The sequence below is a fragment of the Falco rusticolus genome, chromosome 3 (assembly GCF_015220075.1).
Source record: "Falco rusticolus isolate bFalRus1 chromosome 3, bFalRus1.pri, whole genome shotgun sequence".
NCBI classification, from domain to species: Eukaryota; Metazoa; Chordata; class Aves; order Falconiformes; family Falconidae; genus Falco; species Falco rusticolus.
This window is the reverse complement of record NC_051189.1, coordinates 107412194-107427303: the sequence shown is the minus strand read 5'-3', so window position 1 is coordinate 107427303 and position 15110 is coordinate 107412194. Positions and strand designations below refer to the sequence as shown.

At 43.1% G+C, this 15110-nt stretch overlaps 1 protein-coding gene across 1 annotated transcript in view; it reads right to left on the bottom strand.

Annotated features, from left to right (window-relative positions):
• The window catches only part of SSU72 (SSU72 homolog, RNA polymerase II CTD phosphatase), a 29196-nt gene extending 20836 nt beyond the window's left edge, over positions 1 to 8360 (bottom strand). The window contains exons 1-2 of the mRNA XM_037378712.1: positions 8177 to 8360; positions 944 to 1087 (exon numbers count right to left, since the gene is read on the bottom strand). Of these exons, the coding sequence (XP_037234609.1) occupies positions 944 to 1087; positions 8177 to 8256 (224 nt within the window). The 5' untranslated portion in view covers positions 8257 to 8360. The remainder of the gene's footprint in view (positions 1 to 943; positions 1088 to 8176) is intronic.
• Positions 8361 to 15110: the final 6750 nt, after the last annotated feature.

Sequence of the window (15110 nt, the reverse complement as noted above, 5' to 3'; positions counted from 1 at the left end):
CCACTCCCAAGATTTTAGGAAAAACCTGCACTAGAAAGTGCAGAGACTGCTCTATTACATCACCAAGATTAATTTCTGCAGTACTTCATTCTAAAGGGCTCTCCATCCTTTAAGCAGAAATTCAGCACACATTGAATCCCTTATTTAGGGTAAGTTCCCTCGCTCATATTTAACATTAATTTTTTTAAAAAAATAGCAGGTGCCTTGCTGAAAAAAGAATATCTAGGCTGAGTGCCCCAATTTTGTAGGATTGTGGGTTTTCTTAAAAAAATAAATGATAAATTCACTTTAAATATAGATGCTCTAAAATCATGCCATTCAACATTAGTCATGGTTTTAAGTAGTGTGCATAACCTTCATCACCTCTGCTCTTCAGGCTGAAGTATGTTACTGGGCTCTCCTATGTTCATTTGTTATACTATTGGATTTTTATTTTTTTTTCCGTGCACAGATTTTGCAAAACATGTATCGAGAAACTCTCAGTGAGAAGGGTGAGCTCTTTAATGAAAGGTAGCCTCTCTCCCACAGAAAGTATACTGTAAACCTTACCTGTCAGTTTGTCTGAGCTAAATACAACATTAATGTCGATGTAGTCGCTCTTCACATATCCGTTATTGGGACAGTCTTTGCACTGAGAAAATACGATCCACAGTGCAGTGGAGGTAATGGACAATCTGCGATAGTATTAATGTGCTTTCATTCAAGAGCTAAACATGTTAACACACTACAAGAGAGCATTTTGAATGCGTGCATTGTAACTCAATAGCAATTTACAAGGGAGCATTAGAGGCCTGTTGTAAAAAAAACTCCTATAGACTTAAAACACTCTAAGACCGCCAGTCAAGCAACTATATATTCCTAATGCATAATGCCAAATCATGAATTACACCTTTCAAGGATGAACCATATTGGATTTTTTAAAAAGGCCATGCCACAGGGATACAGTTCTTTGTCTTTCCTAAGCAGGTCATTGTACATCTGATCATATGTTGTTTTGAAATCATAAACATTCGGCTTGTCCGGTGCTGGTCCTGGCAGTTTCACATGAGTCCCTGTTCCAAAGGATCGGACACTGAATCCTCGTTTGCTGAAAGACAGAGGGGAAGGGGGGAAGGGGAAAGCAATTAGATTGATGGACTTTAAACATCAAAATGCTGAAGAACACATACTGAATTTTGAAAACAACTCTTAGCAATCAGCCAAATCGCAACCACAGTTGGGCAACTCTTACCAACTAAACCGCCAAGCATACCCAGCATACATACTTCCTTGCAGTTACAATCAAAACACACACGATTTCTAAAGAAGCACCTATATTCTATATGAATTTTACTTAGAATTATGGTACACAGTATTTTGGATATTTCTTTTGAGCTTTCAGACATCTTGGATTTGCAACACTCCCACGTTCTGTATTTACTCTTAGACAATATAGTATAGGCAAAGATGGTTTTGTCTTGAGATAAGTAAGTAAGAACACCAACTAATCAATTCTTATGTGTTCTGCTAAAGTTGCTCAGCTAGCTACACTACTCCCCTCGCTGTATTGCCAAAACTACCTCTAGTGTAGTTTAATTAGCCTAGTACAAACATTTGTGTGCCTGGCACTTCTCAAATGGACTGAAAAACATATTGTGTAATTACCTTTACAGAAGTGGGGCAGATAATTCTGCCTTACTTTTTACCCTAAGACTCTTGGGTAAGCTAAGGTTAGCTTCATTCCATTCTCATGAACAACTACTTGTTTAATAATAGTAATTACAAAAAAAAAAAAAGCAGGAACCTGCTTGTCTTTAGGGGTAATGCCAAAACATTCCGATTAACCTAAATACACCTACTTGAACTACAGCAAATTCTTCATTAATATTAAGAAACATTACAATATATTTGTTGAATAACAGGGCCAAAAAGAGTTTGTTTTCTCATAGTGTAATGGACAAAGTTACATGGTAAAATATTGTCGTTGTTGTCCAGAATGTTGAAACTTTTGGCTTTAAAGTGACAATCTGATTTCTGAAATGGGTCAAGACCATGGATGGCTTAATCTCTTTCTTTTTTTTTTTTTTTTTTTTAAGAACTTACTTTCAGCTCCAATGATTTAGCAGACTGAATAAACAATGTTAAAACAAAAAGCAAGCAAACAACCCAATGCCTGCTACCTCCTGCCCCAAAAATAAAAGCTGTAGAGCCTGCTTCTGAGACTGGGAACCAGCGCAATAGTTACATCTTGACTGCATGGTCTTCGCATACAAGACAGCAAGGAAATTGAGTGAAGACACCAATTCAAACTGCATGTTTGCCTTCAAATGGTATCTTTTAAGTGATCCAAAAAGCTTCTACAAAGACACTAACTGTGATCAAACTTTGCCCCAAGCTCCAAAACTGCTATGCAGCTATCAATAGTGTCATTTCCTTTAATTCATCCTATCGGAACATAGCCCCTCCTTCCTCTTCTTCTTGCTTCATTACACTTTTTCTTTCAGCAACTATTTATAGGTTCCTATTTCTGTAAACAGACAGGATACATGATGATTTTTTGCTTCTTTCTGCAGGACTAACGACTGAAAATGGATACAAGTGGAAAAAAGTGCAATTCTTCCCCCCTCCCAGCCCTCCATCACACTAACAGTGACTCATAACTGCACCAGTTACATTTAGTTTATTTTCCCTGCAATACTTCCAGACCCAAGACTTTATTCTACTGCTTCTACTGGACATGAAGAGAGTCATAACACATGTAGAAGAAATTGCAGTGCTAAAAATATTCATGTTTCAAACTGATCTTCTTCCAGGTGTCTCATCTTTCTTCTTTTCTTTCTATATCTACTGCTTGAAGCTATTTTTTCTAAGAATTTTCATAGCAACTGAAAAATAGCAGACTTTGGCACCTTGCACTTTCTGTCTTCTTTCCTTTTCTCCCGCATTACCACAGTGACATTATGATGGAAAATTATTTTCTTCTATGCTTTCCTCCTATTTAATTTTTCCTTTAATATTATTCTTTGAAATAGGTCAACTCAGTCACACACATTAAGAAGCCCATCTCCAGCTGTCATAAGTGTCCTTGAAGACTGCATGATCTCATATAAAGCAAAACAGAAATCTTCAAATGAAGTTCCACACATCAAAAATTTCTGCCTCTGGTGCATCTGACCCACTGAAAATTACTTCCTTGAATAGCCAGAATATGCATTTCTCGCGAGGAATTTCATGCTCTGACACCAGCAGTTGCCAGGGTACAGCTCTTACACTATTCATGCACCAGGTGTACTGTTATGGAATAGTCTGAAAATGTTTTAACACATTTCTTGCAACAGTTGGGGGGTGGGTGAGAGGGAAGAATGCTTGCACAGAGCCATTATTCAACAGAGCCTGTTTTTATTAAGTAGCTGGACAGATCTAGTTTAGTGAGTCACCAAGTATCAGTTGTAATATGGCACAGCCTTTTAAAAATTAACATCTTCTACAAGACAATGCATATCTAATATCTATTCTTGGCCTAATAAAACTACCCAGAAGGTGGAAAATAACGAGCTTCAACTTCACCACGAACAGTGAAGGATAAGATACACTAGTGTGCTACCCTAGTGCTGACTTTTGAAAACGTGAAGCTTAAACATTAACAGACTTGTAAATGCTGTGAAATTTCAGGAAGCTGTTTCTGTTAATACTATTAGGACCAATATATGTAAATTACCAATACACTAAGTACAAATTTTAGCCAGTATGCCCACCTCAATTTCAAAGCTCATTACAATGAGATCACATGCACTACTCAGGTGCTCATGAGTGTACAGACTTCACTGAAGAACCTGAAAGCAGCTGTTGTATTTTCTTCCAAAGAATCTCAGAGCTCTTTGCTTACACCACTCCTCATCTGGGACACAACTGCTGCTGAAAGCCAAGATCAACATGTGACTACACTAGCAAAGCACTAACACATGACAAAGTTGTTACCACTCAGTTTTAGGCACCGAGAGGAGAAATAACATTAATCCCTACAGACTGAGACATGAACTTCCATCCACACGTTTCTTCTATCTCATTATTTTAGGATCTCATACATTACATGCTTATTACATTAAGGTATTTTTCAGTTTACTGTAAGGTCATAACAGTACAGCTTCTCTTCTTACAATGGCCAATAATAAGTATTACTAAGCATTAAAGCAAACGCAATAAATCCTGCAGTCCACTGCAGCTGGTAAAAATTTTCAGGGGTTAAATCACTGATTTTAATGCACCCCTTCCACAACATGTAGCAGAAAAACAACTAGCAACAGTGCCCTCCTTGTAGACTACTTCAAAAATATCTTATGCCATTCAACCAATATTAAAAAAAAAACATAAACCACTAAAAACAACACAGCCCCACAAAAAACTCCCAGTATTAAACAGCAGGAACACAAGCATTCTTAAGTAATTTTGATTAGGAAATCTTCAAAACATTACCATCTTGTTGCAATTTGCATTATCATTGATAAGCTGTCAAATGAAAGTACTTTCACATAAAAATGTTAAAACATCTCCTCCTTCTTAAGGGCTTATTAATACAATTTAAAATTTCTTAAATTAAGCAATATGAATTGCAATACCTCACTGCATTTAGCTGCTGACAGATAATGCCAGCAGAGAAGCTGTCACTAGCAACTTACATAAACTGCAAGGATGCAACTAAGTTCTCTTACATGGTCAACACTGAATGACAAATCATTGCATCAAGAAGAAATTTAAGTTTCAGCTACTAGAGTTTCAATATTCAAATCTGTTTACTGCCACTAGGGTATCTCATATTCACACTCCCAATGTCTTAGCACAGGTAGGTAGCTTCCTAAAGCAAAGAAACATATATGTAGCAGAAGTGTGTATCAGTATCCTACAAGTTTTCGTTACGAGTAGTAATACAGACCTTGAACTTAGGAGGCTGACACAGGATATCTATACCTTAAGAGCCTGAAAATACAAGGTCACCAGAGCACCGCCTATATACACTGGGAGAGTTTGAAACTAACTTTCTTTGAAAGGCCACCAGCATTCTACCAAATAAGTATACGCAACTGGAAATGTTGAAGTTGCTCTATAATCAAGTTTGCTCACATGAACTGTTACCCTTCCTCTTCTACCTTTGAAGGAGAACCACAGCCCAAGTCTGCATATCCTATACACATTGTATTTGTAGAAGCAAGAAACATAGGATGAGTAAGATCTGACTTAAGGACTGGTTACAGACATCCAGTTTGACAGCTTTTAAGGAAACATTATGTCTTCCTGCATAGTCCTAAATGCTTTTCCTCTTTTCCCTTTGCTTCAATGTTTCAACATAGTCCCCTGTTCATGGTAAACTATTCTACCCACAAACTTCAAAAGAGCTTCAGTCTGAATTCTGTTGGAAGATTAGAACAAAATATTTAAAATCTGGTTAATTAGAAAAATATGTAAACACACTGCAAAACAAACAGACACTGTGCTGAACCAACACCAGAAACTGGTAGACTGATTGTTCAAATTATGAAAAAGATATAATGTATATATTTGTTTTCCAGAGGCACAAGTGGCAGACACCACAGAGATACCAAGTACAGTAAGGATGAATGAAAAATTCAGGATGGCAAGCGACACTCATTGCAAACCCTGCTGGAATGAACCACTGCAACTTAAAAGGACAAAAAGTTTAAAGTGTCCAAGAAGAGGTTAACTCTTATTGTCTGGCACGTTAAGTTTAAAGAAATAAAGAATGAAAAATAAACCCAAGCAAACACACGTCACCCCCCAAACTGCTGAAGTGTGCGAAGTAGTATGTATTAGTTTTGCTTTTCTGAATCCAAAAGAAAGAGAACACCAGGATGTTATGAAATGTAAGTACATTAAGACGTTAAATCAAGTCTGTTTAAACCACTTGATAATTTCATGCATTAAAAAGGAGAAAGTACTAAGAAGAAACATAAAAGCAAGAAGTGATGGACTGCAGGTACTTCCAACCAAAGCCTACCAGGTAAATTGAACATTTCACCTACATGTTGTATGTAGAGGGCTCTATGTTTTATAAATGCATCAGAAGTTAGAATTCAGACATTTCTGCAAGATTGTTTCTGCTTTAAAAAGAAGTAGCATACAATTAAGTTTTAGTAGGCACTAGGGAGGCCTAACATTTGGACAGTAAAATAAGCCTGTCTTACTGATAGGTATTTCTCTCTATAAATTTAACAATGGAATAAGCACAGTTACTGACAGAAATGCTACGTGAATAATTTGGCTTAATTAAAACCTGTAATTCATTAAAATACTGAATAGACTAGAGAAGTTAATTCTGAAACCTGACTTACAGCATTACAAAAATCTGAAAGACTCATCAAGACAAAGGCTTGAACAAAAAAAATTTGTATACATTTCCCAGCATAAATACCTTCAAAAAAAGCCTATATAAAATACTTATGCAAGATCTTAGGCTACACATCACAAAGCACTGTTTATGAATGTTCAGTAAGATGCTCAACATTGAAGGCTGGGCTCCAGATTTTGTTTTCAAACAGTAACCTGCAGTTCTATAGATTCTAGATCTTCAAAGTCTTGTAATCTGTTTAACATGATACCTTAAAGTTTCATAATACCTCAGTTTCTTCCTAACTCATCTTCCTCTTTTAATCAGGCGTTCTTTCAAACTGCAGTGCAACATACAGCAAGGCACTACCCAGAATTGGTAAAGCAGACTGGCTTTAAGCCAATGCAGGCATTTTCCTGAAGTTTACTGGCAAATGACCATTCTCATTGCAAGGGCTAGTTATTTCTTTAGAACAGCATCAGCATAAATGGCAAAATAGAGATTAGTTTCTATCATTGCTGATGTCGCTGAAAATAAACACTTTCCAAATACATACTTTTTGTTAATTTTTTTAATTAAAAACTTAAGGGAGAACAGACTTTCAAAAAAACGTTTCCCTGTCACATTTGCCAGAAGAACATCAGTCACACCGGAAGTGATTTACTTCTGCAAAAACAGAGAGGAAGAAAAAAGGCTAGACATTAGAAGTAAATTTTACTTTGTCCTCGGAACTCAGGTTTCGATTCAAACTCAGGTACCAACAGAAAAATAACAGAATAGCATCCTTGGCCCCCAAGCAGCCCTTGGTAAATTGTGTTTACACGGAACTGCCACAGGTAAGATCTAATGCCAAGTTTAAGCATTAACAGCATCATATGCTGCTTGCAGTAAGATGGCTGCCGGACCCCAGATGCTTCTATTATTTATTCCTTTCAAGGCTGCTGGTTTTATTTAACTGTAGCACACAATCTACACGTAGTTGTTTGGCTTACTATGCTAGCAATATGTGTCTTTTAATGTGAAAGTTACTTTGCATAACATTAACAAAAAAACCAAACAAACAAACAAACAGGAGGAAACATTTATCATGTTCTTGCAGCAGACAGGGAAGATTTAGGAACATGATTTCAGGCAGATCAGGTCTCTCCTGTCCATCAGTCTGTCCCCAGTCTCCCATCTCCCCTTCTGAACTCTGCCAGGCTGAAAATACTTGCAGTGCTAAACAGATGAACCCTGATAATCTCAAAGACGTTTAACATTCTGAATCAAACACTTCGTCCACTTTCCCAGCAATAGGAAAAGGCTCCCTTCAGTGCATAAAGCAGTTCCAGTCTTCAGATGCATTTAAGGGGAAGAATAAAAAAAAACAACAAACACACCAACCGGGGGTGCGGGGAGGGGGGTTGGGGGTGGGTAGGAAGGGGCATTTAAGCTTCCAGATGCCGACACACGGGACCCCTTCTGTGCCTGTCGAATTCACCAGCTCGTGTTTTGCAGCACTGGATCCGGCGGTCCGCCAGCGACGGTGCTGCAGACCCCGCTGCACCGGCCCCTCCGGCGGAGCCCGCATGGAGCAGGGCCCGAGGCAGACCGGCTACGAGCAGGACGGAGCCCCCAAGCCCGTGGGCCCCGCAGGGCCAGGCGCCGGCCCCGAGCACGGCCCCGGCCCGCAGCCGCGCCCCGGCAGCCCAGCCGAGGCCAGCCCCAGGGCAGGCAGGGCAGCCAGCGGCCGCGCTGCAGCGCCCAGGGAAGCGGCCCCGCCAGGGCCCAGGGCCCCTCCGCGGGCCCGGCAGCGTCGGGCCAGGCCGCGCCGCCGGCGGCTGGAGGAAGGGAGAGGGTCGGGCAGGCCCTGGTTACCTGAGGATGTTGTGCGCCTCCATGCTGCGGTTCTGGTTGCTGGAGCACACCACGGCCACGCGGAGCGGCGAGGAAGGCATGGCGGCGCAGGGAAGAGCCCAGCTCCCTCCCCGCGGCTCCCAAACCCTCTCGGCCCCGGCCGCGGCTCGCACAAAATGGCGGCGGGAGCCCGGCGGCGGGCGGTGCCGGGACGTGTCACCAGGGCCGCGCCGCCCCGCCGCGGCCAACCGCGGAGCGGCCGTCAGGGGGCGGGGGCCGCCGCCTACCATCGGCGGAGAGGCGGGGCGGCGGCGGCGGCTGGGGAGAGGCCGGGCCCCGGCGTGGAGCCGCCCCGGCCCGCTGCCGCCCCGCGGAACCGGCTGGGCGGGGCCCGCCCCGGGCCTCGGGGTCGCAGCCCAGCCGCCGCCAGGCCCCGGCTTACTCCCGGCAAACGCCGCTTCCCGCGGGCAGCGCCGGCCAACCGGCGGCGGCCGCGACCCGCAGGCGCTCCAGCGCTTACAAAAGGAAACGGGTCGTTTAGCAGGGACGCGTGACCCCGGCGGATCGCTTGGGCTGTTAAACTAAAAACTAACTTGTCAGCTGTTTACAGGGAGAGAATAGCCGCGGGACGGGTCGCAGGGGCTCCGCGGCCATGGGGAGCCCAGCTCGGCACCGTTTGTTTCCTCCCACCCAACAGCGTTACCCAGTTTTCTAAAGCGAGTGGCTGGAAACAGCACTGTGCAAATGGTCTGTCTCTGACCCAGCTTCTGATTTCCTACAGGACAGCCTGCTATTAGCACGCAACATCCTATTCCTGAAGGACAAAACTGTGTCCTGATGGGCCGTTCAGCCCCGGGTGCGGTTCCAATGTGGGGGGCAACTGTGAGGCCGGGAAAGGTGCTTGAATGAAACTGCCTGAGGGTTAGTGCAAAATAGGGAGTAGGTGTGAGAAAAGGTCCAAGTGTTGCTGTTAATCACATTAAATGCTGTGGATTTGTACTACTCTACAGTAAACAAGGACAGGTGTGCAATATTTTACTAGGGAAACACTCACGCCGCTCATGTAAATTAAACATAGGGGTGTAGAAAATGTCTGATGACATACCTATCTGGGCTAGCACTTTCACAACTAACCTTGGCCTTGCACCGTTACCGCATCAGCAAGGGGCTCTTTCAGGGTCGAATACAACAGCTAAAAGATCCCAGCAGAGACAACAGCAGCTTCTCTACTTGGTACCTCTGCAGCTCTGAAGTCTCTCACGCACACGTATGCGTGTGCTATTAGGTTTCATCTACATGTGCTAAACAGAGAGAGAGAAATGTAATAATTTGCCGTGACCACAACAAGTGATACATTCTGACAGCCTCCAGCTCCGTGTCCCCTAACTTAGCTGCTAGACAACCCTGCCTCATTTAATATACAGGCATTTTTCCAACAGCCAGAAAGAAACTACTCCAAATTTACAATGTCAGGTCTTGGGTCTTCCCATCTTCTTCCCAGATATGCCCTGTTTCCATATTTCACACCCATACAACTCCCCTTTGCCCGGCAATGTAAGCCAGCACACTCCATGGCTTTGTTTCCAGGAGAACGCGACGCCAGCGGCCGCTTTTCCCCTGGGAGGCAGAGTCCTCTGGCTCGCTTCCCCGCCCGGCACCAGGTGGCAGCCAAACGCTGCAGTGGGGCCGCTGAGCGCGGCAGGGCCGCAAGGCCGGAGGAGCACGCGTGGCCGGAGAGCTCAACCACCCCAAGAAGTACGTTGGGTCCCACACCCCGGATCAACCCCATCTCCTCGCCCGTGCCCAGAACACGCTGTGCTGAGGACTCTCCAGTGAAGATGAGGCAGATACATGCTTGCTGCTACACCCAATCACGGATTCTGCATTTCCAGAGTAAGCTCTCACGCTTTTTCTGAAAACTGTTCAAATAAGAATGACCCAAACGAGGAGATACTGATGTACCCACTGACTGGTAAAATGCTGACTGATTTCAAAATCGTTTTGCTTGCATACAGGCCAAAATGATCACAGAACTCCTTGTTCAGCCCAGACCAATTCCATTTTTCACTGAGGCTTTTGTCATACTTTCCCCTTTCCATACGATTGTGCTTTCCCACTTTGGTTTAATTGCACTATTTCAGCTGACTCCAGTGCTCTTCAGTTCTTGAGAAATGAGACAGCCAGGAGAGATGAGAAACCAAGGCTTCAGCAGGATGTAGAGGTTTCCTCCTTCCTTCCAGAACAGGTCCTTTCGGAGCAGTGAGAGGACATTAGCAGACTGGTGAGGTGGAAGCTTCTCTCTTGGAGGACGTTTTTGCTGTCAGAGCAGAATACAAAGGAAACCATGTCCAATTTGAATGTGCACAGATGCCAAGAACAAAAGTTGTCTGTTAAAATTCAACACCATGACAACGGCCACATGCTCTAAGCATAAGTCTGGTCCATCTCATCACAGGTCCTACCCTAGCAGTTCCAGGGCTGAAAGCAGAGCTGAGAAGCTGTTCGGTGCCATTATGATTAACATAATTAGAGGGAAGTGAATAGTGGTAACAAGAGGGATTGCGTTAAGCAGACATCTGCTTCCCAGCTCCTGACAATTCTAGATTGCTGAAAGTGAAAGAACACTCCTTACTAAAAATCTCCCACTGATGCTACTTCCTGCTGGATGTGGTTGCGTAGGCCCCGAGTTGCACCACAGCCAGGTTAAATGCTTGGAAATTACTTTTTGTCATAGCCCTCCAGCTCTACTTGTCTGCTCGCAGACAGCTAGAATGAATTTCTTATCAACTGCCTACTATGAACTGTGATCTGAGAGCAACTCTGACAAAATCAATTTGATATGAAAATGGGTGCAAGTTAAATGGATCCATCAAGATGCTAAGCGTTCCCTGCCAAGGGAACAAGCATCTTACTTTCTTGCTGAATTCAGCATTGCCGTTGGACAGTGCGTATCTTACAGGATGGGGTCTTAAAACATACTTAGGAAACCTGGAACTACATTAAAATGGTGACTGGGCCTCATCTTCTTTCTACATCGCACTGAATACAAGATGAAACAACTTTTGGAAGAAGGGTTTGCCGGAGTCAAGAAGACGCTCAATGAGTTAAGCATCTTGCTCAACTTTATTAGTTTCTAACACTACTTATATAGAACCGATACACATGCGTATTCGTAAAGCAGAAATATAATTGGTTAGCAGTCTCTAAACACGCGCGGTTCTCACACCCCTAATTGTCATGACTAAAATAAGCATTCTATCCATGTAGCCAATTGCGTTGCTGTGCTTCAGCCTTGTAGTTTGTTACTCCCTATTTTCCCATACCGGTCCCTATCTTTCTTGGCCCTGCACCTGCTTTCCCAGCAGCTGTATCTTGTTACAGCCACGGCCTGTTGGCACAACATAATTACTCAGTCTCAGGATTCAAGAACAGCTCAAGGCTACCTTTCTTGTTATCTTCAGCACAGCAACTTCAGTACAATTCTGATTACAGGCCTATTCTAATACCAGGCCTGGAATGTGCAGATCTTCAGAGATTCTAAGGTCATGCTTCTGCCGCCATTCTTCTACAACAACCAGTGGTGTAATTAAAGACTTTTTGATTATCATATGGGAACAGCTGTCTAGGTCCCCAGTCTGTTCTTAAGATAGTTGCTTATGTCGTCACTCCACACAGAAACTCCAAGAGCTCTGGCCACGAAGTTGGATCAGTTTCCCCCTAGCTCTGGGATGGATCCTGTCAGACATGCACAGCTCACGGGTGGGGAAGGCATTAAAGGCTTAGCTTCATCAATACCAGGTTGCAGCTGGCGTGGCCTCTGGGGTTCCCCTTTTTGTGTCACTGCACAATATCAGGAAGGGAAAGATTTTATTATTCTGTAAGGAAGCTTCGCTCTTCAGGGGGATGCTCATTTTAAGTGCTTAACTTCAGGTATTCTGAATTCTCCCCTCACAAAAAATTTCCTCTGACCACCATGTTGTACGGAACTTTTGCATCTAACTGCGATCTTCTGAATCATCACCCAAATTAGATTCCAAAAGCAGCTTAAGACAGGTGGTACATCTACTGCTACGGCTGCCTAGGGGCAGAGCACCACACACACTAGCCCTCTTCTTCCTCTCCTGCATCAGACATACCCTTTGAGCTTAAAAGTGCTATCTCAGACCTGTCTGGAGCCATCACAATGGAGCTGCTGACAAGCGAAACAAATCTAGTTACACTTCACCAATGCATGTTACCGTTCTAGCAGGCCAAACAAATTGCCATCAAGACTGCACACAGCAAGTCAAGATATTTGCCATGTATTCCTGTGACAACAGATTTGTAATATGTATTATTTATATAGTATTTTATATATACTATAATACTATATTTATACAGTAATATAGACAAGGACTATAAAAGAAGATAGTACAGCTAACTTAATTTTCATTCTGATCCTTTTCAGTATTTATTAGTTTACCATTTATTTGGTCTAAGACAGAACTGAGACTCCTACCCTTGTAAGCTTTATTAAGTAAAATACATCATTGGAAAGTAGGTGGTAGAAAGCCAAAACTCTGAAAGTATTTGGGAAGCTTGACCAAATATGACTCCAGTTCCATTTCAGAAGGCAACAGAAGAGTGAGAGCAGAAGTAACAAGGTAGGACTTAGGCACCCAGAGCAAATGACAATGAAGAATTTTTGTGAGATGGAGAGGATCATACAGATCAATACTGCTGCAAAAAAATCCCCAAATTCCTAAACAATACTATCTGAGTGATTAAGAATAAAGAGTAAAAATTAAATTGGAAAAATGCTTGCTTTCTCTGCAAAAATGAAAAATCTTTATAAAAAAAGTCTATCTAATAAGACATTTACAAATGAGCTTTCCCTTAAGATGCCCACAATTATTTTATAAAAACATTTCCAGAAACCTTGTTTCAAAGACAAAAGCTCCAGGTATATCTCTATTATTGTATGCTGGAATTAACAACTCAAACCACAACGACTGAATATGTGAGATTATTGAGGGCAGAAGAATATAGGACATATATATTCCAAAAGCAAAAACCAAAATAACCATCTCCTGCTGCGTTTATCCCAGGAAAAATTTTATTTATTGCAATAGAGCAGAAATCTGGGACACAAAACCCCAAGATAATTACATGTTGGTCCCAGTACTCACATGACTTTGCTTGCTCTTCAAAAGTACCCCTAGAGAAGCAAGGTTCATCGAAGGATATGTGAGAAAAGTACCTCCACACTTACGTGGGGAAATGAAAAAATTACAAAATTCATAATCTGAAAATTCAGAGACAGCAGGAATACAGTGACTAAAGGAAGGAGAAGATAACAGGCCATAAGACAAAATAACCAGCTGAATATATCTCAGGATGTTTTCTCATACAATAACTAGAGCTACAAAAGATAAACTGTCTAAAAGGCATGTTTTCACAAAGATCTTACAGCTACATTATAGAATAAAAGGAAATACAGAAAATAAGACAAACAACAATGACATATAAAATCACACCAAAAATGGAACGCAAAGGGAACAAAAAGGAGAACAGCATCTTAAAAAAACCCGAAGTGGTGCAGAGCCCAGGAAATAAATTTTATTCTTTGTGGAAAAGTATTCTATTATTTTTGATGTCTGAAGAGCATAAATAAAATCTATAGAAGAAGTTGGGGAATAAATATATGAAAAGAGACATTAAACACAAGAATAAAAACCAACTATCTTCCCAGAAGAGAAAAAAGACCTCATTGCACTGCCAGCTCCATCCGATTTCAAATAGTAATGCCTCCCGTTCTCCCAGACGGAGAGAGGTACAAAACTGCATTCAGTCTACTGCCTCACTACTCCGGGCACCAAAAGGGCTTGAGAGCACCAGGGAATGTGGATCTGCATCCCAAGCCACGGGGTTCACTTCAGAGAACTGCCAGTCTGGGATCCTTCTCCTCCATCTTCTGGGACTTGCATCACTGGCCTCGTAACCAGCCTGCAGATTCTTCTGGCTCGTTGCTTGCAGTTTCTCCAAAGCCTTCCTCATCCTGCTTACTTGTGCATGGCAGCAGCGGGGAACTGGGAGCAAGGGAAATACAGGAGATAAGATCAGGACATGGAAGAAACAAGTCTATTCCCTGGACCAGCTGAACTTCACTTAGTGGGGGTGGGACTCTCCCTGCCAGGAAGGGGTGCTTTCTCTCTCCACAGTGTTAAAAATATTTTCTGCCACCTCTTTAATACTTTTCTCCCTCTGTGCTTTCTGACAAAGTCTTTCCCCACTATCACCTCAGCACTTCCTGAGAAAAGCTTTTCCCTTCCTTCCCCTGAGCACTTCCCACTAACATCTTTCACCTCTTCCCCTTCAGTGCTGCCCAGCTAATTCTCTCCTCCCTCCCCTTGTGCCTTGCACGAAGCCTTTTCCCTCCAGCGCTTTCTCCTAGGCCCTCCGCGCCTCACGGCGTGCCCAGACCCTGCGGGCTGTGCCTTCCCGCCGCCAGCGTTTCCCGCCCAAACGCGTCCCTCTCCTCAGCACCCCCCCCCCGAGAGCGGCCTTTCCCCCTTCCCTCCCTCAGTGCCTGCCTCCCTCACAGTGTCTTTTCCTCCTTTTTCCTTCACCGCACTTCACCACGGCTCTCCCCTCTGCACTCCCCGCTCAAACCTGCCCCTCTCAGCTTTCTATAGCTGCTCAGCCCTTTCTGCAAAAAAATCTTGCCTTCGGTCTCCTCAGCCATTCTTGCTAAACCTGCCCCGCTGGCGGCAATGCCTGCTCTTTTCTTACTTCTTATTCTGCAAAGGCACTCTTGAAATCAGCTGGTAGTTCTGGGACGTCTGGTGAAATCATCAGGTAGTTCTGGGATGTCTGGTTAGTGAATGAATTATCTGAATGTCCACATCTACTTTTACGAAGGGTCTACAAGTCAATGCCCGGAGATGTCTGGAAACTTCTTCCACAAAAATCACTT